General features: G+C 48.0%; 1 protein-coding gene across 5 annotated transcripts in view; it reads left to right on the plus strand.

Moving 5' to 3' along the window:
• The window catches only part of cux2b (cut-like homeobox 2b), a 77,623-nt gene extending 51,430 nt beyond the window's left edge, over nt 1–26,193 (plus strand). For 4 of the 5 annotated variants that reach the window (XM_078087285.1, XM_078087287.1, XM_078087286.1 and 1 more), the window contains exons 4-22: nt 1,270–1,348; nt 9,540–9,680; nt 10,024–10,171; nt 10,811–10,902; nt 11,434–11,500; nt 13,267–13,315; nt 14,060–14,164; nt 15,340–15,531; nt 15,650–15,708; nt 15,808–15,856; nt 16,115–16,214; nt 16,443–17,072; nt 18,031–18,132; nt 18,272–19,110; nt 20,968–21,133; nt 21,263–21,574; nt 21,669–21,857; nt 21,962–22,238; nt 22,366–26,193. In XM_078087285.1, coding sequence (XP_077943411.1) covers nt 1,270–1,348; nt 9,540–9,680; nt 10,024–10,171; nt 10,811–10,902; nt 11,434–11,500; nt 13,267–13,315; nt 14,060–14,164; nt 15,340–15,531; nt 15,650–15,708; nt 15,808–15,856; nt 16,115–16,214; nt 16,443–17,072; nt 18,031–18,132; nt 18,272–19,110; nt 20,968–21,133; nt 21,263–21,574; nt 21,669–21,857; nt 21,962–22,238; nt 22,366–23,137 — 4,368 coding nt within the window. In that variant the 3' untranslated portion in view covers nt 23,138–26,193. Of the gene's footprint in view, nt 1–1,269; nt 1,349–9,539; nt 9,681–9,810; nt 9,939–10,023; nt 10,172–10,810; nt 10,903–11,433; nt 11,501–13,266; nt 13,316–14,059; nt 14,165–15,339; nt 15,532–15,649; nt 15,709–15,807; nt 15,857–16,114; nt 16,215–16,442; nt 17,073–18,030; nt 18,133–18,271; nt 19,111–20,967; nt 21,134–21,262; nt 21,575–21,668; nt 21,858–21,961; nt 22,239–22,365 lie in introns of those variants that run through there. The other variant, XM_078087289.1, reaches the window with a different exon arrangement.
• Nucleotides 26,194–26,380: the final 187 nt, after the last annotated feature.

Raw genomic sequence — 26,380 nt, forward strand, 5'->3', positions numbered from 1 at the left:
GTGGGGGGGAGGGGGGGTTAAATCGGGGTATAGCTCAGTAAAACACCAGAGTAGAGGGGGGGGGGGGCGGCTGGCTGAGAGCTCCAGACTATTGCCTCTGTATCGATCGGGCTCCAGCCTTTTTCCATTTTCCATGAACTCCTCCGAGCTGCTCCAAGTGGGAGTGATGGGGGGAATTTGTTTGATCTTTATGATATTTTCTTTAAACATGATGCTGTCTTTATGCCTCCCGAGGGAAGACGCCGGCCATTTCCTGTAAATCAAGGGCTCTCTGCCCCTGGCTGTTTTCCACACACCTTATTTATAACGCCACTAAACAGCACCAACACACCGCCGCAGTACTCATCGGTGTTTTCTTTAGCGGACGGCGGAATGAAATGTTTTCGAGAGCGGGTCACGCTGGCGATGAGCAGCCATTCTCGCCACCCTCCGCCGTGGTGCGCGTCGAGCCCATCCGACAGAGGCTGCAATCAACAGTGACAGAAATGACACCGACAATAGATGGCAATAATTTCAAATCCGCCTGCCTACGGAGGTGGTGTGGTGGGGGGGGCGGTCATTTGGACGTGGCTGATCTGATTTACTTTTGCGGAGTAGAGGACGTGTGGTCCTCTGACTCACCAACGGGGCCGAAGACTTGTGCCGGGTAGCGGCGTAACCCACATAGCCACTAGCGCAGGTGCCCTCTCCATGGGGCCAGGTGGCGGCTAATTCGCTTTCTTTGTCCCCCCCTAATGAATTGTTAATTGGTTTGCATCACCCGCCGAGCCGAGGGTAGCAGGTGTCGAGCGCTGCCGGCGACGGAGGCCACCGTCGCTGGCGAGCCTTCTAGCGAGAGCGAGCGCCGACACCTACGTTTAACAGGCCAAATGTCACCGTGCGACATGCGGCTGCTTGCCAGTTAAACAGGGCGGATATTGTCATAGTTTACGCCTTGTTTCTGTAGTTTCACTGCTTATCGGTTGGTATATTTATGCACAACGTTACAAAAACTGCACAGTATTTCGCTGTTTTATGTGCTGGAGATACGATGCATATACAGGGCGTGCAGGGCTGTTTGTTTCATTCGGCGGAAGGATGCTGTGAGGCTGACCTTTGCTCTCGTCGCTATCGATTCATTTTTGGCAGTTTAGGATTTGAAGTGTTTTCTGCTCTCTGCAAAAATCAATTAAATGCCTGAAATGTAAATATTCTGTGCACTGTGAGCCAGACATACGGCAGGATAATATCAGCCGATGTTTACTTAATGACATCTTCTCCCCGCTGCAGGTGGTTGCTCTGAACAAGCGCAGCAAGGAGGCCGAGTCTGCGTTCCTGGGAGTCTACAAACAGCTTATCGAGGCCCCAGGTGAGTCTCCCACTAAGACCGGAGAGGTGCAGCAGCGCTACAAACACCACACGCACTCACAAAATTATCTTTTCGCCCCTTCAAAGATTTCTTCCCGAAGATCAACCCATCAAACCTCCACCACTATCAGTGGAAAAGTAGACATGTCATGTTTATATGAAGACACACAAACCCAAAAGTAATTTCCGTGCCATAGATAGATATGTTGCACACACACGGCTATAAGCGACATTAAACCCCATACCCCTCTGGCTTTTATCTCTGTTTTTTTTTTTTTTTCAAAGTCTGTGCTCTCAGAGTGGTTTCCAAAACTCTGCGTGAGGCCACTTCAAAAACCCAGCGCTGGTCCTCGAGTGCAGCCCGGCTGAGGAGCGAACACATCCTCGAGGAGCTCTGCTGTTGATTGTGAAGGGGCCAATTAAAATGCCTACTGAAGTCTGGCTTCATGTGGCACGCGGGCCTGATGAGGCCAAATGGAGGGGGGGCAAAGGCACTGCGTTGAAGCGGAGGAAAGACGCGCTGTGTGTTTATTGGGTTGTTATTTCGGGGAGGGCCGTGTTGCTCTTTGTTGCGGGAGACGGCAGCGAAATGCGGCCCAATCTCGGTGTGGATCAGAGGAACACTTGTGGCAGGAGTAGAGAATGCTGTTTACGGATTCAATGAATACGAGATAAAAGTCTTGCGTCAGAGAAATAGCGGCGGCAGCAAGTGACTTTTAAAGGTCTCAATTTTTTCCTTGAAGTGCCCTGCTTGATATTGCACCACCATCCCCACCGCCACACACACACACACACACACACACACACACACACACACACACACACACGCACAGACACACACACTTTGAATGGAGTTATTTTCTTGATAAGAAATACTGTTCTTTGAAGATTTATTCAGTTTGATTTTCGGACCTATACCTTTTATTTGGAGGCCTTAATTGAAGCCCAGGAGCGTCTAGTGGGATATATTTTGTCACCCCCCCCTCAAGTTGAAAATAGTCAACTTATTTGTTATGTTCAAGAACAAAGACAGCGAAGACATGAAAAGAAAGGCCACTGTCACCGGAACCACTGTCTGTAAATAAAAAGTAGTGTTTTCGAGGTACCCAACATTTTGTCCTTTCAGTCTCTTTGTAGACGCAGTGTTTGTGTGGTGATTTGTTTGAGAATACAGTAGTAGATCCTCCTGCGTCAGGTTGCATCATGTGACTTCTATCTGACCTTAACTTTACAAAGGGAGTCTGTTTCACTGGAAAAAAGGAAGCCAGTGGTTTTCTTTCCTAGTGCTTAAGTTACTCCCCCCTCAAAGAAATCTATCAAATTACTTTGATAATGTAATATTTGCTCAATGGAAAAATCAGCAACTTACAACAGGTTACATAAGTTGTAGCCTCCATTCATTTCTCATCGGATTAACATTTGCAAACAAACCAGCTCCCCCAATGCCTGGAAGTGTGAAAGGTGTATTCTTCTCTTGGCTGGTTTCAAAGTGAAGCCAATGCAGAAGGGCCTTTGACCCGCCTTCTGCCATCAGGGGGGAACACAAAGAAGTGTGATTGAGAAAAATGCACCTGCTTTTTACCTGATTGATTCCCTTCATGTTCATTGTGAACATGAGTCTCCATCACTGGGTCAGTCGTGTTATTAGTACTAATCATCAATACAGCGCGATGTTGTCCCATTTAGTAAAGGTAAAAAGTAAAAGTAAAAAAAGTAAAAGTACAAAAGTAGAAAAATGTAAAAAAAAAACGATGAGAGCCATAACTTGCTGTTGTCTGGTCTGGAAGTTGTTGTTTATTATAAATTTATACACATTTTAATCATAAAATCTTCAAAATGTCTTATTCTACGTTTAGTTGTATTTAGCTCCACTCTCCCGCGTCACTTCTGATACCAAAAAGAAAAAGGTTTTCCTCGCCTTCTTTTAGTGTCAAAGCAATTTCAGTGGCCGAATAAAATCTCAAAATAAATCAAATAAAACAGACCCATCATGTCAGATTCTTTCTGCCTCTTCTTTTCTACACGTCTACACGTCCCGGGACATTGACCCGAAGCAGCACTGTTCCGCCCACAGCCGTAAATATGGCCAACAAAGATGATGACAAAACCAAAGATGCGCTAAGATGACAATTGGTCCGGGTCCAACTTGTGGTCTTTGTCTCCCAGCGGCAAATTACCACTCATTGATTGCGCAATCTGACATTGCATCTTCCATCACGGAGGGCAAAAATATAGTGTTGGCCGATCCAGACATTTGTTTCTTTCAATAGTCGACAGCACCTCCCCCCCCCCACCTCTCTTCTCGAGGTCAGACCGTTGAGAGTATCTCTGTGTGCCGGGCCCAAGCAGCCTGTGCCATCTGGGGGGCGGGCCGACAGTATCCTGAGCCTGTTTGTCACTGCACATCTTGCTGTTGGTGTCCAAGGTCACAACTCCCCCCCCCCCCCCCCGCTAGAATGGATGACTCCAGGTACACCGGAGGACAGTCATTTGGCAGTGGCCCCACTTCATTCCTCTCTGCCGTTCAAACACAACAGCAAGCGCCCCCCCCCCAACAAACGCTGCAGCTTGTGTATTTTTAATCTTTTGACAGAGGCAATTATTCTTTACACGCCACGCTCGTTAATCTTAATGCAGTTATTACTATTCATTGCAGGACGTTTTTCCCCTCCTATTATTTCATTTGAAAGTGCCTCTCTCTCTCTCTCTCTCTCTCTCTCTCTCTCTCTCTCTCGACGTGTGTGTGCATGCTCATTTGTGTGCCGACATTAAGACCTTCCGTCCAATCAGAGCGGGCCAACGGCAGAGTTAATGCATGCGAGAGGCGCACAAGGAAAGGAAGAGGGAGGTGGGTGGGGGGGGGAGGTGGAGTGAGGGGAGGGGCACAGCAGCAGCTCAATATGTGACCTGTTGTATCCGGCTATCATTAACATCTGGTCACATATCAGTTATCCACTTTGCCGTGTCCACTATCGAGTACAAATAACGCATCCGATACATCGGCGAGATCGCCGCGCGATACCGCTTCTCTTTGTTAATGCGAGACGATGCTCCTGTTCAATGGCGGCACCAACGCAACAGGAAGCTCACAACAGAAATAACTTCTTGATGCGAGTGATTGAAGTGATTTCTTGCCTTTCATGAGGCCCCTGAGCCGGGATGTCAATCCACTGGAGTGTTTCATTAGCGCTCTGTATTTTGATTCGCGTGTGACATCTCCCCATGCTGTGCACTATGACTCCTACCCAGTCTGGGGCTTGAAAGAGGCCCGTTAACAGTGTCTCCCTAACAATGTTTATATCACCTCCGCGCGGTTTTGATCAGTGCAGATAAACAAGTCCTGATCACTGAACGCTGAAAAACAGTGGCAGCTCCTGCCCGAGTTCATCGGTTTCCCAGAGATCCACCAACCTCCCTCTCCTTCTTTCTTCCTCCTCCCTGCTGGAGTGTGCGGGCGCGTGCGAGCGGCGTTTGAACGCCCGCGTCTGTCGCCACCTCTGTGAGAGCGGCGAGGCCCCGTCGCCAGGGGCGTAGCCCTGAGACTGACGCTCCAGGTGTTTGCTCTTCCTCGCCTCCTCTCAGAGCACACACTCATCCCTCAGGATCCACCCCACTCACTCTCTGCTTTAGAACACTGCTCCTTTTATCTGAGCGGGGAGCTCGCTGAGACTTTGTGAAGATTCTGATCTGAATACACCTCTCTACGTGTGTGTGTGTGCCGGGGCCTACGGCAGGTCTGAGGTGTTTGAGTCTCTGTGCGTGTGTGTGGAATGTTATGACAGCAGTGCTTGCTAGTGGTGACCGACGGTACTGCAGAGCGCGGCACAAGTGCAAGAGGCCTTTTGTCACATTATGTTGCGTGTCTTCCTGTGAAATGAGATGGTTATAAGTGCCTCACATGCTCGCATGAGATGTTTCCCTCGGCGATGAGATTATCAGAACTCACTGACCCTCCGTAATTCGAGAGTCATTCAAATGCACAGTGAATAGTTGTCCTTCCTCAACCTTTCATGTACACAAGCAAGCACCAGCGACAGAGAGAGAGAGGCCTGCGAGGCACAGCAAGCTGCCTTTATTGTAATTTTGCAGCCGAGTACCTACAGCCGGGATGAGAGGGAAGAGAGGGGGGGGGGGGGGGGGCGCAGTGTGGCAGCCTGTCGGAGAATAAGGACGTATAAAAGCTGACGGAAAATGAAAGCTCTCTGGGCGGGACGAGATTATGCACAAGTGATTAATAAGAGCAGTAATAAACAAAGGCCCAGGAGATGTTTGAGGTGCTTAATAATGCATTATGTTCATAAAAGAGCTGGGCCTCTCCAACTGATCCCTGTGGAGGAGGAGACCCCAGAGGGACGAGGAAAGTGTGCTCTTAAAAGAAAGCTACTGTGTGTGTGTGTGTGTGTGCAGGAATGTCTGTATGTGCTCATGCGTGTGTGTGGGTGTGTGTGTGTTGTGCCGGGAGGCAGATACCTTGGTAAGATGTAACCTTGGAATTCAAAAATGTTAAGACTATAGACAGGTGCATTTTTGACGTTAAGTCATCGTGATCTGTCTCACATGTCTCATAAACGGGAGACGTTGTTTTATTTTTATTTTTTAGATATCGACTGAAGTTCGGTTCGCGTGTCATCGGCACTTATTTTTTCACTGCTGCATCTGCCGTTAATTTCAAATGCTACCGAGCTCTGACTCCGCTCTTTGTTTTTTCAGAGCTTTAAAAAAAAAAAACGCCTGGGTATTGATGTCATTCCTTCTCCGTCCTTCAGTCTGTCAAACAGTGAGAAACAAATGGAACAGGAACTGAAGAGAACAGGTTAAAAAGTTTCTCTTTCAGCTTTGTTTTGTTCACACACAAAAGCCGCCGCTTCCCACAATCATTCCTTTCATTCCACCTCTATCTTTTTTTATTTTCGTATTTCTCTCGCTCCTCCTCCCACATCAAGGTAAAGCGGCACGTCAGTTTGCCATCCGCATATCAAATGCTCGTTGGTTTAAAATGCACCGCAAACAGTAAATTCATGTTCATGAATTTGTTCCGAGCTTCTTCTTCTTTTTTTTTTTTTTAGCTCTAATCGAAACTAATCCTTGACAGGCAGCAAATAGAAGCGGCAACTTATCCTACACACCTTTGTGCCGCTTTGCATTGTCTGTGAAGGTGAAACCCTCGCTGTTCTCTCAACCCACTTTTGCTTCTCGACAACAATATTACAACAGCGTTGCTGTTTGTTGCAGCAGCGGCGGAGCGTGTTTGTGGACCTTGAAGTCCACTCAGAGGGAGGAAAAACAAGACTGTTTTGAATGAGAAGGAAAAAACCTTGGAGCACAGCCTTGTAAATTAATTTGTTCGTGTTGTATGATGGGAACACAGCTGGCCTCATTAACATGCGCACAACAAATAATTATAGCGTTTTTTTCTCTCTCTCTCTCTCTCTCTCTTCAGCCAGCCAATGCTTGGCTAATGGGCTTGCTGGGTTAATTATGTCAGAGCGTAATTACACAGGGCCCAGGGAGACATAATGGCGCACCCTGCTGCGCCCACACCGCCTAATGATGGTGTATCGCTGACAGGGCCAAGACGGACCGCCCCGACACACCTGCTTGTCTTGGCGCGCACCACCTTGGTCCACCCCCACCCAACTTGACACGCGTCCTGAACCCCCCCACCGCACCGCACCTACTCCCTCCACCCGCCACCGATGCCACCTGCAGTCCGCTGTGCCGTCTGACGGGTATCAGCCAGATACAGTAACCCCCCCCCCCCCCCGCTTGGAGATGTGCAATAGCACGGCAACAAAGTGACCACAAGGAAGCAGCTACAGAGGGGGGGGGGGGGGGGGCAGCCTCATTATCGCTCAGCCAAAGTGATGAAACTCAATATCCATGCGGCTGAGAATATGCAAAAACAATCTCATCTCATGCCGACAGTTGTTGGCTATTAGAAAGTCAGTGGTTGTCACAGCGTGGGTCTTATTTCTGTACTTGATAATTATATCATTTTGATTTGTATGACACACACAAAGCAAGCTGCACAAACACAAGCTCCTTAAGAATGTTTGTTAGCACATATGTTCACTGGGGCTGAAATAGCAAGATGCGAAAGCAAGGTTTTGTAACACTGATGTCTTTTTTTTGCCTTAAAAAGAGAATCTGATGATGTTAAAGACCTTCACAGCAGACTTTCGGGTAGATATGGGCGGGCTGGCGGGCGGTGTTCTGCTCCGTGATGCCGGGCTGGACATCTCACACACGGTAATAACAGACTTCGCAAAATCATAGAAAGACGACCGGACAGTTTGGGACTGGACAGGAGCGGCCAGTCGGGGGTCTTGGGGGTGAATTGCAGAAGGGTCCGCTTGCTCGGCATGCAGAGGGCTGCGACTCACCCGACGCGGGCAGCGACTCGTTGTGTTTCTCGACTAACAGCGAGCGGTTAAGTTGGTGCTGGGTTCCTTTTACATTCTAGGGTTTAGTTGGTGGATTTACCATCGGAGCTGCTCTAAAAAATGCTTCTTATTAGCAACACCTAGTTACCAGCAGGCTTTGCGGACTCCTCCAGTAAGCGTAGATCCCGACCCCTGAGAGAGTCTCCCTGCTGCTCTACTTTGACGGGGGTTAATTTTGTATACAGACTTACGTTCCTTCCCCCGCACTTTAAATTTGACTTTACTTTACTCCCCTGCCACTGATTGATAATCCCGGCTTGTCCGTGTGTGAGAGATCCCTAGCTATAATCTCTGTCCTTTGATCATTAAAAGTTGAAAGGATATATGGGAAAGAGGCTGATAAAGTGATTTCTGTGACAGTGGGTCGATGGAATAGAAGTGCTTTAAGTCATCCTGTTTGTCTTAGAAGAGCTCCGCTCTTAATGGTGAGGTCCCTGGTGACTGATGCAATATCTCCCCAGCTGGTGTAACAATGAATGCAGACTGTAAACGGTCCTGGGAAAAATAGCTTGATCAATTAAATGGCCCCAAATGTTTGTCAGAAAAAAATATGGAGATATGGCGAGTTGCAATGTAAGGCCGGTGTTTCAACAAATTGCACATCGCAAGCAAGCAAGTTTGTGCTCTCTGATGAGCGTTTATGTCATCCGCGGCCCGGTGCCTCGGAGTTTGCCCTCCCTCCGTCGCATCTGGAAAAGTTTAAAACGTCTGTGGCTCCAACTTCTTATGAAAAGTCACTTCAGTCGGTGCCCGAACTGAAGAAGGGATCCAATTGGGTTCCACACAGAAGTCTTAAGATGAGGGGATGAAAGCTGTGGGAGAAAAGTTTGTGCAGCAAAGCAGCGATTTTCCTCCTCTTTTAGAGTTTTGAAGGGCTCCTGTGTGTGTGTGTGTGTGTGTGTGTGTGTGTGCGCCCGCTTGGCTCTACATCTTGCCCCCCCCCCCCCTCCTTGTCAAGGAGCTCCCCTGAGCTTCCCTCTCTGTGCTTTGGCACTAGAAGTCACCTCCTTTGGTGTTCGGCAGGCAGGTACACAACAGGAGCAGCTCTCTCTCTCCGAGCTGTTGAACTTTTCGGGAGGGGAAGAAAGGGAAGGGGAAGATTAAAAACAGCCCTGTGATGTGGAGTGCCGAGCTGCCTCCTGAGGATTCCTGGCATAATAATTTAAATGATCAAATGATACAGAGGAGACTTGTTAGCTGAGAAACAGCCTCCTAGTTGGCCCCATGGGCCCGGTGCTGCCGCGCATGCATTGCAAAACAGCCCCTCTGTTGTGCTAAAGAATCCCGCTTTTTTCCCCCTCCCTCCCGCCCCCCTTTTCAGGAGCAGACTTTTTCCACACTTTGCCTAGGTGTGTACTCGGGACTCGAGACGCCGTCACACAGTCAGGGCAATCTTTTTTTGTCTGCTTTTGCTGCTCATCAGCACATGAGAAGACTCATTAGAGTTGATTTGGGTGCACGCGGAGGGGTCGGAAGGGCCCTTGTGTCATTAGGGTCCGGCCCTGTGAAAAATTTTCAAAGGCGACTGAGTGGGGAAAGTCTTAAGAGTCACTCTTTGGAAAGAAGTCTCAGTGGAATAGTGTGTCTCTGTTGAAACTGCGAAGCAGAAAGCTCTGCAAAGTGCTTCGCAGGCAGCGAACACAGTAAACTAGCTCTTTTGCTTTTTTCCCTTTCTTGTTTTTTTTTTTTTTTCTTCGTGTATGCATATCATGTGATTCATGGGTGTTCTGCGTGCGTCTGTTCTCACAGATCCAGCACCTGTGCTGGAGGCCTCGCACACCCTGGAAGAAAGGCTGCAGCACCTTAACAGTTCGGCCCCGGACAGCGAGGCTCTGGCACGACAGATCAGCGGGCACTGGAAGAAACACCTGGAGCGCCTTGAAAAAACAGGTCAGGCCCAGAACCCTCAGCGTCAGGGAGCCGTCCCACCTGAATGCCATTTATTATAATGCAGAAGTGTTGGAATGTTCATTTGCAAGTAGCAGGCTGGGAAATGCACCTGCATGTCTGGAGAAATGGGGGAAAAAAACGGCTTCACGTGGATGAAAGGAAATAGTCTCTATGAGACACTGCTCATAACAACGTCTTTGGGGGGGTCTTTGAGGCGTAACTACTCGCAGGGAGGGATTTTGGTGCGGTCACTGTAAGGTGAATATTTCAAATAGAAATAACATTCATCGTCGTCACCCGCTAGTATCGGACCACTGACGGCGGCCTCTCTCGTTCCCCACAGAGCCGTCAGAGGACAGCCGTGCAGTCTCACTGGCAGCGGTGACCGAGGAGGCCCCGGAATCCAGCCCTCCGGCGTCCCTGATGACGCCCAACAGCACACCGGCCCCCGGGGCCCCCGGCTCCCCGCAGCAGAACTACCAGGGCCGAGGGTGAGAGCGACCAATCCAGATTCTATCGATGAGAAAGTTTGCTTCGGCCGGTGGAAAAACCTTCTCATCTTTACATTGGTGCTGCCTCGTTTGACGGGATTGATCAGAGCTCTGATTGGTCGTTTCCCCTCGGTGGATTCCTGTAAATGGGACATATCAGGACATAATGACATTTTGAGCAATTATTGATTTTGGATAAGCTACCTTCTAAACCTTTAATGCGGCAACCGATCCCTGCAGCTCAGGGCACTGACATTTAGATTAAGATATTGTTTCTGGTATAATAAAATCAAAAATTGCTATGGGTTACCCGTAAATGATCCAAATCTTTTCTCAGTGCAAAGTTGTGCTCAATCCAGGTTGGCGTTGTTTGAGGCAAAAATATTCAAATTTTAATGATATAACAATTAGTCTCTGTAACCTCATACAACAATGCCCGATTTAGCTCGTCCTGGGGACATTTTGGGCTGTAATGACACATGTAAAATATATCGTTGCTAACTTTGTCACACCCGCTGTTCCCAGCTGGTACGCAGGGCGGGATTAACACGTTTCTTTCTGTCTCATGGCATTAAGTTGCATGTTCTGGCTCTGAAGGTGTGGCCCTGATGTAAAGAAATAACTGTTTTCTTCTCCCAGGGAGGAGGAGGAGGAGGAGGAGGAGAGCGCCAACGTGGGCTTGGCTGACAGACTATCAGAAGCCGAGGAGAAGATCAAGGTTCTGCATTCATGTAAGGGCTTTAAACACTGACAGCCAATGCAGCGGTTACATTTCATTTCTACCTGAGCCAGAGCACTTGGACGCTCACTGCGAACTGAAACGCCGACGCTGCTTTGTTGACAAAAGTTCAAACTGACACATTGATGAATTCAATGTTCATCACGTGGAGCAGTTTGACGTCCTCTTTCACTTCTCAGACAGTTCAATGTGTCACCACATTTGTTACGCTTGCGCGCAGATCGACCTGTACTTTGAAAAGAGTGCAGCAGAGCCTCTTTGCAATAGGCTCATTGCTCGGCCTTTGGTTTAAGAACTTCACACAGAACACGGCGCTTCCTCGGGTCATCGGTAATAGTCGGTCTGATGAAAAGCTGCCGAGTCGCCCGCGGGCGGACGAAACAGACACACATTTTAGTTACATATTAGCGGAGGCCAAAAATGATATTGGTAAATGAGTTGGGTAATGTCGCTCTGAGGTCGTGGGTTTATGTTTTTGAAAGTTAATACCTCACTTTCTCCCGCTCTCCGCCTGTCTCGCCAGCTCTGGACGCCGCGCAGACCGAGCTGCTGGACCTGCGGTGTAAATACAACCAGGAGATGACGAACAAGTAAGAGTCTGCTTCTGCTTCCGTGTTCACATTTTGTTGTCGACAACATGGGCCTTTTCTGGCTAGCGCTCGCACGCCTCTGCTCGAGGTTTTTCATGTCCGGCCCTTGGAAAGGCAAAGAGTGACTCCGCCACTAATGGGGGTTCGATGAGAGAGAGTTCTGTGTTTGCTTTACGCTGACAGCTGGGCCATGACCCCCCCCCCCCCCCCCCCCCCTCCCCCCGAGAAGAATCGCTCCACCTCGTCCTGGTCTTTTGGCCGCAAAAGTGTCCGCCGCACGCCTGAAATGAATGTGAGCTCGTATGAAGGATGTCGATAGACATTCAAAGTAAACACTCCTTTGTTTGGTTTGTGCTCCGGAGTTCAGTCAGCCGCTGCTAATGGATTTCCTCCCGGGCTTAATCCACGGCGCAGTTTCAACCGATGTTTCTGGACCGGCTACCATCCATTTTGTTGGATTGTTGCATTTTTCAGTCTGGGTCATAGCTCCAGTTTGAAAGAGCATCTCTGTTTTGTGGGTTATCACACAGTGTGTGTGTGTGTGTGTGTTGTCCTGGTCAAACTCTTCCCGACGTGCCCGACCCCCCCCACCCACCGGCCCTCCGAGCGGTGCCTTTCCCGACCCTCAGCCTGTGACGACCGGGCCGGCCTTTATTACTCTCCCTGACTGTTTCCTCAATGTTGATAAGAAAGACAATTTGTCTGCTTCGGCTTGAGCAGCTGAGCAGGTAATCAATACAAAACATTTTCCGTACCGCACGAGTTCATTAAACGTGGAGCTGACACCTGTTAGTGTTTGCTGTCGGCGGGGCGCCATCTATCCGGGCCTCATTGACGGCACCGGGGCATCGCCGAGACCCTCTGAAAGCAGGGCCGCCCCACACACCGCTTTGACACCGAAGAGCACAGTGTTTTGGTTTCGTCGGGTAATTTCAAAGAGGACGGATGTTCGGCTGAAACGGCTTTTTTCTTTTGGTGGAAAAAGGACTACCGCGTCCCAAAAACCTACGTGCATATTCAAATCGGTCACAGCCTTGTTAATTCATCCCCATCTACCTTTTGAAAAGCAGGTCCCACGTGTGCAAAATGAAACTGTTGAACTTCAAACAACCCTCATGAATAATCCCGCTGAGCGCCTGTTTAAATTAGACTGATTGTGGGATGTAGGATTTCTGAGGATGTGAATCATATGTAGCGAACATCTACTGAGACTCCATCTGTGATTTCCACTGACCTGTGGAAGTCTTTATAATGAACCACCAAAATTACCCTTTTCCTTGTACTCAATATCGTAATGTGGGCTTTGCTTTGTGTGCACGCACAAAGCATTGCTTTTATTTTGTACAATACTTTGGAATCCTGTCGGGTAACAAATTACTGCTTAAAAAAATCACACACTTTTTGGGAAGCTGGGAAAGTGTTTCCTACGGAGGTGTGATGACACTGCAGGAATTTAGTCATGACCACAATTTTTTCGTGTCAACATAGGACCAGTGATTACGATTATTTACGACTTTATTAGGCACACCTAAAACCAACAAAATACCAAAAGACCACACCGAGGTCCCCTTTAGTATCTAAAATAAGGGAGATGCAGAACCAACAGTCACTCTAGATTGTGGTGACACGTTCTACATTCGTACCCGTCTGAACTCAAGTCCGGTCTGGGAGGACCTGTTCAATAAGGACAGCGCGTCCTTCATTAACGGCTCTGAGCGCGTCTGGTTAATCCCGCGGGTTAATGTGACTGGCTGTGTTTGTTCCAGGGCCGAGGAGGTCAACGCCATCATGGCAAACCTTGAGAAAGCAAACCAGGTGAGTAAAGTCTTCCCCTGCACCTCCTTGATTGAGATGCTCCTTCGTTAAGGTAATCACTCCTGTAATCAAGCTTTGGTTTTAATTAGACACCCTCCGTCCTGTGTGTGTGTGCGCGCCGCCCCCCTCCTCCACCTCCTCCCACGCCCTCTTCTCTTCCTCCCCCCCTTCCACCTACCCTCCCACGAGTGTGTGATTAGCGAGTGTAAACCCGAGCCCCCGTCGGTGGGGCGCCGCGGCAGCACGGCTCCGCTCAGCGGCGACCGGCGGGCCGCCGAGCGCCGCTGATGCCGACGCCGCCAAAACGCCGACGTTCTTGGTTTATCTCGCCGCTCTGATTGCCTCCGATGCTGCTGCCGCCGCCGCCTCCTTTCTTCTGCTCCTTTCTTCTCCCCTCCCTGCTCTCGAGCTCTTTTTCTCCCCTCTGCTGCTCCCTCCGCCAGCAGCTCCTAGATAAATGTTCTCCGAATGAATCATTAATTAGCGGGCCCGGGTGTGACAGAGCAGGTAAACAGTTTGGGGAATAAAGTGGGCCGACTAAACAGCCCCCTCAGCAGAATAAAGTGAGCGGTTGCACTCGTCTGCGCGGGGGCCCCTGCTCGGGCTTTCGCTCGGCTCTAAAACCTCAGAGCGCGGGCGCCTCTTTTGATTTATGTGTGCGCTCTCCCCTTGATCATCTCATTAGCCGATTGATGCGGCCAGTGCAGGAAAGCGGTAACGCTGTGATGCCGTGTCTGTGCACAGAGAGCGGAAAAGGCCCAGAGGGAAGTGGAGAGGCTAAAGGAGCAGATAGCCAGTGGCCACAGGGCCGCCACAGGGAGCTGCCCCCCAGCTGAGAGCTCCAGCAGGGTAAGAATCTGGCATTATTTGATATTTGATCAGATCGAAACTGAGGTGGAATTTTAACTAAATGGATCGAATTAAGGTCTGTACCTTAGTAGAGTTATATAAGATACGTGTAGTTTACTTTAGTACTTCCATCTTATGCTACTTTATTCTCGCATCACAATACGATACCATATTGTATAATTATATAATGTATGCAAATATGATACAGACAGGGAGGCATTTTCCTGAATTATGAGTAGTTTTACTTTTGATAGTAAATTTAGATTCATACCGTAACGTCACAGTTTGAAGGCAGGACCCTTTAAATTACTTAAAATTGCGATGATGCCACATTTGTTTGTAGCATTACCACAATTTGGTTTTGGTAAGTCAAGGATCTGAATACTTAGTTCCCTGCTTGTTTTAATGGCTCCTCTCCGGATGCAGACGTGGCCGCAGGTATTTGGTTTCTGGGCTGTGCGTCCGTCCGCCGTTCTCATTAACACGATATCTCAGGAACGGCCGGAGGGAACATTTTCTTATTGCCACCAGCATCTTCTTTGCCTTTAAAGATGAACTGACAATATTTATTCAGTGTGATTAAAATAATTAAAATGCTAATTATGACTATTTCAGTACCAACGTGTTTAATGGGATAGAATAAATACATTTTGGATGTACATGGATGTCTTTTTGTTGTTAACTTCCTTTACTTTGTCCAGTATTGTGTTGCTTTATAGCTTAAGTTGCCGTAGGAGGTGCTTATTAAAAAACACTGTTGTATTTTTAGACTGAGACTTGGAATTGAATCCCCAATGACCCCCAAGGACCTACATAGACCCCTTCCCAGTAGAGGACAAATTCCACACAAGAAAAACACATTTCAATTTCAGGAAAAATCACCTTTTTCATCTGTCAGAAATGTAGTTGTAGTCTTAAAACATAAATGTCTCTTGAAATCAACAAATGGACAGAGTGACAGATGTGGACAGATGTGTACAAATCATTGGCACACAAATTTAAATGCAGTGTTACTGGTTACTTGGATTAAATTCTTTGACTTTCTAACTACCTGAATAATATCAACACTACAGAGGTTGTGATTCGCTGGCTGGCCTCTCAGCTTTTCTCCCCTTCCATCACCCTTTTTTTTCGCTCCCTCCTTGTAAAGCTTAGTCTCCTTCTCACATTGTCAGGGGAAGAGCGAGAACGGCGAGGTGTTGCCCTCCCAGCTGGAGGCTGCCTTGCTGGCTAAAGACCGCGAAATCCTCCGACTTCTCGAGAACATTCAGCGGCTGCAGTTCACGCTTCAGGAGGTTCAGGAGACCTCGTCCAATCAGATCCTGGAGCTGGAGCGCCAGCTGGCCTACAAGACAGAAGCTATCGAGGTGAGTGGCTGCGACACGGGAGAGGTGACAGAACGCGGCGAACGCCTCCTCGGTCCTCCGATGACGAACGAGGATCTCGTCCGCGTGAAATTAAACACGTCCTTTTTTTCCGTTTCAGAGATTGGAAGCTAAATTGCAAACCCAGATGGATTATGAGGAGATTAAAACTGAACTCAGGTGATCATTTTGATATTGACTGAATTTGAGAGTCATCCACAATAAAATCTCATTTAGTCCCAAAATGAAATGACTTTCTCTGCACTTTTGTTTCCGTAGCATCCTAAAGGTCATGAAGATGGCTTCAACAAATGGTAGCTCATCACAGGTATTTAATATATATATATATATATATATATATACATATACATAGATATGCTCCTGTACCAGCTCAGTTTAACCAGACCAGTCTTTCTCTGCTGCTTTTGTACTTGATGTGCTCTTGGTGTCAAGGAAGAAATACTAGTGCAGTGGCATTGAATGCTTCACTGATCGTCATCAATTATAAGGATATCTACAGCTGCAGCAATTGATTAATTGAAAGTTAACAGCTTTTGCTCTTCTGTGTGTTTGTTTGTGCGTTTAGGATTCTGCCAAGGCTGCAGAGGCTATTTTGCTGGATAAAGAGGCCTTTCTTCCATCTCACAAATACCTGGTGGATAAAGCCAGAGTTTTGCACAGCATCGGTAAACTAAATGTCTTTTACGTTTTATCCTATCTAGTTTAAATTCATAACCAAACAATTCTCAACGAGAAGCAGCAAGTTCCAGAAACCTTTATGTAATTGGTCATTGGTCAGCCTTGATCAGAATCTGTTACGAATTTGCGTTTTCAAGGCTAGAAATAATCCTCCCTGGGTTTGTTCGCACTGAAGCAGAATGCGTTGTGTCTGAGCACGTGTTTGCTGTCACCAGATGATGACCGCTCTGAGGACGCCGGCAGGGAGACCGGCAGGCCGCCCGGCTCGCACTCGTCCTCCTCTCATGCGGACGGCCGCGCCTCCCCCACCGCGGGTCCGCCCACCCTGGACGGCTCCTCCGCCGGCCACGATCTGCCCCGTCCGTTTTCCGCGTCATCGTGCTCCGGAGAGCGACTGTCCGGGGACCACGTCCTGCACAAGCAGCTCCTCTCCCCACACTTTAAAAAGGAGGCCCTCGTGGCCTTTCCCACCGCCCTGTACGCAGCCAAAGCCGCCCTCATGTCGGCCACCCAAGGCTCCGTAGGGTCGGGCAGCGGCGACGCCGGCCTGCCCAGCGACCAGTCTGAGAGCGGCAGCTCGACTGCGGGAGACGACGACCAAGTGGACACGGCGGAGATCGCCTTCCAGGTGAAGGAGCAGCTGCTGAAGCACAACATCGGCCAGCGCGTGTTCGGCCACTACGTGCTGGGCCTCTCGCAGGGCTCCGTCAGCGAGATCCTGGCGAGACCCAAACCCTGGAGGAAGCTGACTGTGAAGGGCAAAGAACCCTTCATTAAGATGAAGCAGTTCCTCTCTGATGAGCAGAACATCCTGGCGCTGCGGACCATCCAGGTCCGACAGAGAGGTGAGTGGAAAGGATGCAAAGAATCCATGCAGCAATAAAGTCACCTCTTTAACCGTATTTCTGATGTGAATGTCACTCATGTTCACCCTCTGCATATGTTTACAACAACAGTTCAAGGGTGTTTATTCTATATAATCCTTAATGCCATCAGATCTATGAATAGACCAAAACCATTTTTTATTTATTCCTCTGTGCTCCATTGTTGCCCAGAAACACATCAGGGGGCCACGCTGTTGCGCTGAATGACAGGTTCCTTCATTGTCATGAACATGGGCTCTGTGGTTTATTTTGAGTCAAAGCGTCCTGCTGCTGGAAATGTTCACTACAACAACAAATATAGATGCATCTGCAACTGAATATAGTCCCCAAGAAATACAATATGTCTAACCTTGTTTTAGGAACGTTTGCTAAAATCAACTTAAGCAAACGTTCCTCGAACAATGTCTTTGCCTTTTCTAAGCAAATCCTTGTGGCCCGTTTAGCTACTAAAAAGAATCTTGAGAAAATCTGTGTACCTGGCTTTGGTCATCTCATTAAATAAGAAACTAAGTTGCAAAAAAGGTTGTTTTGAAAGTTTTCAAGGGATGAACCAACAGGTTTTGGGCACAGATGTAATCATGCCATCTTATTACAGTGGCTCAGCTTCTGGACCTGTGTACGTTTAAACCCTCTAATCTACTTGGACCTCATCCTTGACTCCACCGCGCCTTCCTCTGCCGTGTTTGTAGTGTTCACTTTTAAACTTTGTTTTCTCCCTAGATTCACAGCTTTTGAAAGTTGAGCTTCCCGTATACTGCAACCTCAGACAGCACGCGCTCAAAGGCAGCCATTGATCTACCAGTCAAAAGCAAAGCCTTGGAACTGCTCTCTGATCAACCATCCCACTCATCCCCCACCCCCCACCCCCCCCCCTCCTGCTCCTCTCTCCTCTATCTCTTTCTGTTACCCTCTGTGGCAGGGAGCATCACTCCGCGCATTCGAACTCCTGAAACTGGGTCAGACGACGCCATCAGGAATATCCTGGAGCAGGCCAAGAAGGAGATCCAGTCGCAGAGGGGAGGTGAGGATGGAGCCGCGAGTCGTACGTCATGGTTAAAGGGCCGATATTGCTCAATTCGTTTTGCGGTAATGGTCGCGCGTTTTTTACGAAGATGCATTGAGAATGCATCCGTGTCAGAGTGTGGGTTTCTCTTGTTTAGGTGAAGGCAAGTCGTCTCTGAACAGCTCATCGGGCAGAAGCAGCAACGGGCCCGGCAGCAGCTCTGACGAAACCATAAAGAACATCCTGGATCAGGCCCGCAGGGAGATGGAGGCCCAGCAGCACGCGCTGATGGAGATGGAGGCCTGCGGGAGGGCCCCGTCCGCCAACTCGGGACCTCAGGTGGAGCGCCTCGGGCCCCCGGAGCGCTCCAGGGTCCTGCCCGCGCCCATCTCCATCAAACAGGAGGAGGGAGGCTGCGTTACGGTCTGCATGGCCAACCCCATCAGCAGCCCCCAGACGCCCCTCAGCGTTCTCTCCCCGGCCGCCTTTGTCCAGAACATCATCCGCAAGGTCAAGTCGGAGATCGGCGAGGTGGGCTCCTACTTTGACCAGCACTGGTCTCATGAGCGAGGGTCCATGGTGATCAGTGGCATGGGGAGCTCGCTGCGCTTCAATTCGGTCTCGCCCTCCTTGTCCTCGTCCTCCTCCGGGCCCTCCGCCCTGCCCCGGCCCTGGCCCCGCCTGGAGAACGGCGAGTGCCCCCCCAACAGCGAGGAGGCGTCCGCTGCCGAGGACGAGCTGGGCTCGGGCCGGCCGGCGGAGGTGAAGGTGGAGTCGGACACGTCGGTGAGCGGCGAGTCCCCCGGACCCGGCCCCGGGAGGCTCTCCTACTACCCGGCGTACATCCCCCGCGCCCTAAAGCCCACCGTGCCGCCGCTGACTCCAGAGCAGTACGAGATGTACATGTACCGGGAGGTGGACACGCTTGAGCTGACCAGGCAGGTGAAGGAGAAGCTGGCGAAGAACGGCATCTGTCAGAGGATCTTTGGAGAAAAGGTCAGATGTTGCTCTGTAATCGTTAAAAGAAATGCTACAGCTGCATATTTGCATATTCGTCAACCAGAATGTTTTCAGATCATCAACCTGCATGTATTGCGGACCAAGGTCTTCTGACCAAACCCAATTCCACATGTTATTCGTCATCTGAGGAACAAAGCGAGGCAACAATCAGATCATCCATCTGAAAAGTAATTGCCCCCCTTTAAATGTAATGAAAGACTGAACCACCTCAGCAGCAATAACCGCCGGCCAAAACGTGTTAAAAAAAGATGTTGGGTTTTGCACTCACACACTATGGAAGAATATAACCTGGTTTTCATGAAGAACGACCCGTTAAAAGTAAAGAACCGTGCAAAACCTGTCTATTTTGGCGGTTGGGATCATTGTCTCGTGTTAAAGGAGTTGACGCTTCTGTTAATAATAACAAATCTAACAATATGATGTTGTACTATTTGTATGTTAATCATACCACAGTTCAGGTACAGCTCTGCGTATCAGCCCTGTTGGATTCTAGTTTGTTAGACCAAGTATGCTGCAAATGTTGTTGTCTGAAAAGTTTAAGTTCTTTACGAGTCTTCAGGGAAATTATCCTAAAAGCCTTCAGGGCTTTTCTGCATGACGAACAGCAACTGTTTCCACATTGCTGCTCTCCTTTGGATCCCATTTTCCATCTCTCTCTTGTTGTGGGTCTTTTGGCTGTCTGTGGACGTTCTGCTGAGATCTTTTGTGGCTTCCTGGATGAGTGTCCTTGTGGAACCTCAGCGAGTTGGCCACAAATGTCAGCGCAGCACTGTACTCTGCACGGAAATAGCTCTCTCTCTGGTTAGAGATAAACTTTATAGTCCCGGCAGGAAAAATTAAATCCGGGCACAGTGCTACAGTCTGTTGCTTAAAGTGAAAAATAAATAAAGCATAGGAGACATTTGACAAAACAGAAGCTTTGAAAACAAATAAACAACTAAATGCAAAAGTACTTTTGTATTTGTCGCACAAGCACAAGGTTTAGTGGTTTAGTGTCACTATTTTCCTCTCATAGAACTTCCTTTGTGGCTCAGTGTGCTTGAAAGAGTTTTGTGGTAATTAGTCTAGTTTATTTATGTTTATATATTTAATGTTTATGTTCAATGATCTAAATCTAGACGAATGTGGTCGATTCAGCGACAAAAGCAAAATACTTTTTTAAATGGGTGATATCACTGCATGTGTATTTTACTTGATTTCTATCTTAACTATTAGACCCATCCACTGTAACAGAAAATTCACAGGTGCCTTTTTACAAGCATTGCTTCTAAACTGAGCTACCCTACGTTTATGCAAGTATTTTTTTTTTCACTTCTGCCCTGAGAATATGGCTTCATTTTCCAGAAAATCCCCTTTCTTATTCATCGCATCCTCATCCTGTGGAATAGATAAACACGTTTAGACGTCCTGCAGATTTTATTTTGATGATATTACGAGTTCGGGTCTGGAGTCTCCATTATTCATACTTCATAAATCCTTGACTGCTGTAATATATTTTTCAACTGAGTTCCACTTAGTTTGAAGGGCAATTTTATGCAAACCAATGTGTGTTGAGATTTTATCCATTTATCAAAAAGAAATACATAACATTACGTGAAGAAAATCGTTTTGCTGGTTATTATTTACTCAAACTCTCTGAGTGAATTAATCTATGATCATAGTAACAGAAAATGTGGCCGGTCTACTATTGTCCTTTTCCAAGATGTCGGTATTTGAATAGACTCAAACTAAATATTTGTGAGGTGCTGCTCCCCTCTAGTGGCTTTTTACTGCAGGTCCAACGACTTAAATCACTGAATTCTACGTGTTGTTCGCCTGTATTGTACGACACAGGTCCTGGGGCTTTCTCAGGGCAGCGTGAGCGACATGCTGTCCCGGCCCAAACCCTGGAGCAAGCTGACCCAGAAAGGCAGGGAGCCCTTCATCCGCATGCAGCTGTGGCTGCTGGACCAGCTGGGCCAGAGCCTCAGCCAACCGCCGAACCACGGCCACGCTCTGGGTGAGGCCGCACATCAACGCACGCGCTCGCACTCAAGCCGTCGTAACACCGAATGCAGGAATGTCCCTCTCCATAGTGCAGCCGTGGGCTGTAGACTTACGGTTTTCTCGTGATGCTTCTCTTTTCCAGATAAAAGCCCAGTGACGACCCATTCCTCGCCCTCCCCGCCCCCCAGCCCCGCAGAGAGCCACCCGAGTCCTCTGGTTGAGCCCGTCAGCCTCTCCCTGGAGAGCAGCAAAGAGAACCAGCAGCCTGAGAGCCTGGGCTTGGGTCTGGGATTGCCCCCCCACCCAGATGGAAGGAAATCCACCCCTGCCCTCATGGTCCTGCACCCGCCGACAAACCCACTGGGTATCCAAGAGATAGTGGCCATGTCTTCGGAGCTGGACACGTACGCCATCACCAAGAAGGTCAAGGAGGTGCTAACGGACAACAACCTAGGTGGGTCGTCGCTCCCGCCGCGCGGTTAAGCCGGCGCCGCGCGTGAAATCAGACGCAAGTCCGTCATTTTGCCGCGTGTGTTTGATTCCCGCAGGCCAGCGTCTTTTCGGGGAGACCATCCTGGGCCTGACGCAGGGCTCGGTGTCTGACCTGCTCTCCAGGCCCAAACCCTGGCACAAACTCAGCCTGAAAGGCCGCGAGCCGTTTGTCCGCATGCAGCTGTGGCTCAACGATCCCCACAACGTAGACAAGCTGAGGGCCATGAAAAAGATGGAGAAGAAAGGTGGGAACCCAGAATGTTCACTAAAGCATATTGTACCGCCAGAGTGAGAAAGTGTTGGTGTTTTGTAATCCCATCACACATAATCTCACCGTCTTCCCTTCCAGCCTATCTGAAACGGCGGTACGGGCTGCTGAGCACCGGCTCGGACAGCGACTCGCCCGGCACTCGGTCCGAGTGTGTGAGTCCGGCGTTGGCGTCGCTGGACCTGTGCCCCTACAGCCAGGCCAAGAAGCCTCGGGTGGTGCTGGGGGCCGAGGAGAAAGAAGCCCTGAGGAAGGCCTACATCTCGGAGCCCTACCCCTCTCAAAACACCATCGAGATACTGGCCTCCCAGCTCAAACTCAAAACGAACACTGTCATCAACTGGTTCCACAACTACAGGCCAGTCCGATGAGCTTTCATGTTTGCTAGTGGCTTTTGTTTTCATCACCGCTGATCGTTCGCTTTCAGCCCGCAGCTGCACACGAGTAGTAATGCCTGCCTGTCTAACAGCTGTGTTTGCGCGCAGGTCCAGGATGCGGCGGGAGGTGCTGATGGAGGGTCTGCTGGACAATGACACGGACGCTGAGCACCACAGCTACTCCCCCTCCGCGACGCGGAGCCCCCGCTCGGACGGAGAGGAGCGGAGGCGGCAGCAGCTCTCAGGACACATCCACTCCAGCCTTCGCCTCAGCGTCAACGCCGCACTCCCTCACGTCAAACAGGAGGCGACGGACAGGGAGGACGAGAGGGGGGAGGGAGACGGGGACTCCGTTAAGCAGTCGAGGGTCCAGTGCTTCTCCATGGCGGTGCAGTTCCCCCAGTTGAAAAGCGAGGATTCTCGCGAGCCCCTCTCGGCCGGCCAGGGCCTGAGGCAGGAAGAGGGGGTGAGCAGCCTGGCTCAGGGGCTCGGCCCCCAGAGAACCGTCCAGTCCAGGCACGAGGGGGAAGAGTCCGGGAAGTCGCCCGTGGACCCCGTCAGCTTCAAGGCCTCGTCGGAGCCCTGCCGCGGCAGCCTGGAGGTGTCCCTCAACTCCCCCTCCGCCGCATCTTCCCCCGGCCTCATGATGTCGTTCTCCCCCGTCCCCTCCTCCTCGGCCCCCATATCGCCCTCGCTGCCCAACCCGCCCTCAACGAGCACCAATCACAGCCTGGACCCTTGCCAGCTGCCTCCCTTCCACAGCCCCAAACTCAACCGAAGCACTCAGAGACGCAACGAGAAAATGGCCAACCTCAATAACATCATCCACAGGCTAGAGAGAGCAGCCAATCGGGAAGAGACACTGGAATGGGAGTTTTAAGTCTCCTTTTGCCGTGTTTAGTGCTGATGACCCTAGAGGGACATGGGAGGGTCTCAAATAGAACGGGGGCCTGGCTCCTGGGGGCCTGTCCTCTAAGACTGATAACTCATAGGAAACGGGAACGCAGAACAGAACATATGACTGAATTCCCTCCAAGAACTTGAAGAGTTGAAAAAAAAATTATAATTGTGTATTTGTTTTTATTTTTTGTTGTTTTTGATAATGCATACTACTTTGAAGGACGTGTGACAGCACTAGCTGTTGTTTTACCTATTGGACTTGACATAAAGACTTTTGCAGCTATGGTGTCATAAAATGTACACTGAAGTTCTGTTGATTGCCACTGGGTGAGATTAAAAAAAGACCCCTGTCTTAAGCCATTAAAAGCACTATAACTATTTGAAAAGAGACATTGACCAAATTTGCTACTTTTTGAATAGCAATTTTTCAGATTTTGTCTGTTAAACTGGACAGTTTAAGTCAAGCAACATGAAATCCTAACACTGACTGAGGGATAGTCCTTTAAGACTCTAAATATTCAACATCTTGTATGTACCTAGTTTCTTGGTGATATGTTTTGAAATATTTGTAACTCACGTATAAAATGTGGTTGTACATGTTGTAGAATTGTCTGCAATAGCCTTCTCTAAACCCGATGTAGCATGGTACTCACCTGACCCTGTTACCCTTTGTAGTTAGTCACCTGTGATTATACTTGAGCAAAAACAACTGACAAAAAAAAAAAGTTGAAAACCCTGCAAAAAATATGAAAAAAGGAAACACTAAATCTAAAGAGTAGAGTACTTCAAGTGTTTTTTTTGTTTTTTTTTCCTTTGTATAATCCTTGAGGTTTACAGTTTTGGGCCCTTGTGCTTTCGGTAGTAAGTGAAACATTTACTGCACATGAGCACAGTTTACATGATTTATTTCAGACTTACCTCTCTGACCCTGTAAGACATTGGTTCTCAGACTGTAACAGGCCAAGACACACCTGGTTTACCTCAGATTATGTTGATGCACATCATGCTATAACCATGCGTTTCATTCTTATACATAAACATGACCCACACTTATTTGAATCCATAGAGGGAATGCACTCTGTATTATGCCTCGGACATAGTTTTAATGAGTGAAATCTGTCGTTTACAAAGAAAACGCTGCTGTTTGAAGAGATAGGGAGCTAACAAATCTGTTATATGTGTGTATTATGATCTTCCTCACAGGTAACGCCTGATTGAGTGCACTTTCTCAAAAAGGGTAATTTAGTGTAGTTATAATATACGGACTTGATCAAACACTGAGATGATGTCTAGCCGGCCAGTTTGATATGAAAGCTTTGCCCGCTGTGAATCGATCTCCCTGTGGGCGAAATCTATCCGAGAGCATGATGCAGTATGACCTCCCGTCAACATGAAAACATCCAATCTGTAAGTAGACTACTTCCAAGGACACAAAAGGTTACAGGTATCCCCTCATATTATCTTTGACCACTGGTGTATCGTGTCTATAGAAGTTTCTTTGTCATGCTTGCAAAATGTTCTTTATGTATTTTGCCTCTATTTTATACTCCGAACAGTTAACTAGATATTCAATACCTCGTGTATGAACTACTTACAGCACTTAGATTTTGATAATTGTGGGGACTCAAGAAAAATTTCAAATATCAACATTATTCTAACTTAGTGTCCACAAGTCTTTGCCTTTACTGTATTGTTGAAGTTGGTAGTAAAACACTTGCACATGTCTACATAGTTCAGAGGACTTGGATTGTATTATGTAGAGATATATATTACACAATTACTAAAAAAAAAAGAAAATCTGCAGACAAAATGTGCTGATTATATTGAAATAGAGTGTACAGATTTAATAAACCAAACCCATTCAAGCCAGTTCTGGTCTGGCAAGCTTGCCCACGTTTTAGACCTTCTCTCAGGGTAGTCTTGCTTTTTAAAGCTTTACTGAAACAGTTGCGCTCATCAGTAGTGGTGACTACGATAAACATTATGTGGTGTAGGGAATGACTCCGTTAAATATTAAATGGATCTACGGAAGTTGTGTGTATACAGGAAATGCAACTTTCCCAGCAGGTGGTGGACTGTTGGATGGCTGTTGCTGTTTTGTAATTCATTACACAGACGTGTCAAAGTGCAGTGCAGATTGGAACTATCAGGATGAGGCTAATGGGTTGCATTTTTTGAGATCAGTAGACTTTGCTCTCTAAAATACTGTTTTGGTTTTCTCTTGGAGCCACAGAAGATTTTTCTCTGGTTTTCGTACCACCATTTTTTGTGTGCATAATATACTGTATGATTAGCGGTGGCATTTCTAATGTGGAGATTTCGTTGTCTTTCATGGTAACATGGACATATGACTGAACAAGAAATGTATTTAAATGCATTTTCTCTTCATGTAAAGCTCATCTCATTATTTTGCATGCGAATCCATTCCGGTCTCATTACAAGGGATAGGACTGTGTTTTGTGTTGTTGTTCTTGCACAGGGACATTAAATCAGCACTTTTTACATTATTGAAGTCCATGCATGGTGCAGCTGATCAATTTGGCTCTCACAAAGTCATAATGAATCCAGTCCAATCAGAACCCAATAACTACTTGCAGGTAAATACTGAAATCAAGATTATTTTGTGCCATATCATATGCCTCATGCATTATCCTCACAGGAATAATGCCGTGTGGTAAGGTAGGGTTTAAGTGGGGCGGAACGCTTTTTGTAACCCAGTAACAAAAGCCCCACACATTGGATGTTTTTTATTTTGTAATTGACATTAGTCACTAAATAAAAGGAATTGGTAATACAAAAGTTGAAAGAGTTGTTAATATAGAAACAATATTTACAAATCTGATTTGTCTGAAGAAAATGTTTTATTTGAAAGTCAGCTGTGAGTCAATAAAGAGAAGTGTCCTGCAGGCTTAAATCACTGTCTAACGCCCTGACGTGTCGGGCTAGTAAATGTTAAAGAATGGACAAATGTATGCCGAGCCTCTTTGAATTGAATTTGCATATGTAAGCCATCATTCAATACATAATTGTTTAAGATCCTGCTGTGTTGTGTTCTTATTTCTTTGCAGTAACGGGAGTGCCACCCACATTACAAATGAATACAATTAAATTAATGCAAAAACTATTTGGTAAAACCCTTAAAAAAAAAAAAAACTCAAAAAAAACTCCGCTGTAATACATATTATATGAGACATGATTTATCCGTGACTATCTGGTTAGTATT

Source organism: Gasterosteus aculeatus, chromosome 13 (genome assembly GCF_964276395.1).
Source record: "Gasterosteus aculeatus chromosome 13, fGasAcu3.hap1.1, whole genome shotgun sequence".
In the NCBI taxonomy this organism is placed as follows: domain Eukaryota; kingdom Metazoa; phylum Chordata; class Actinopteri; order Perciformes; family Gasterosteidae; genus Gasterosteus; species Gasterosteus aculeatus.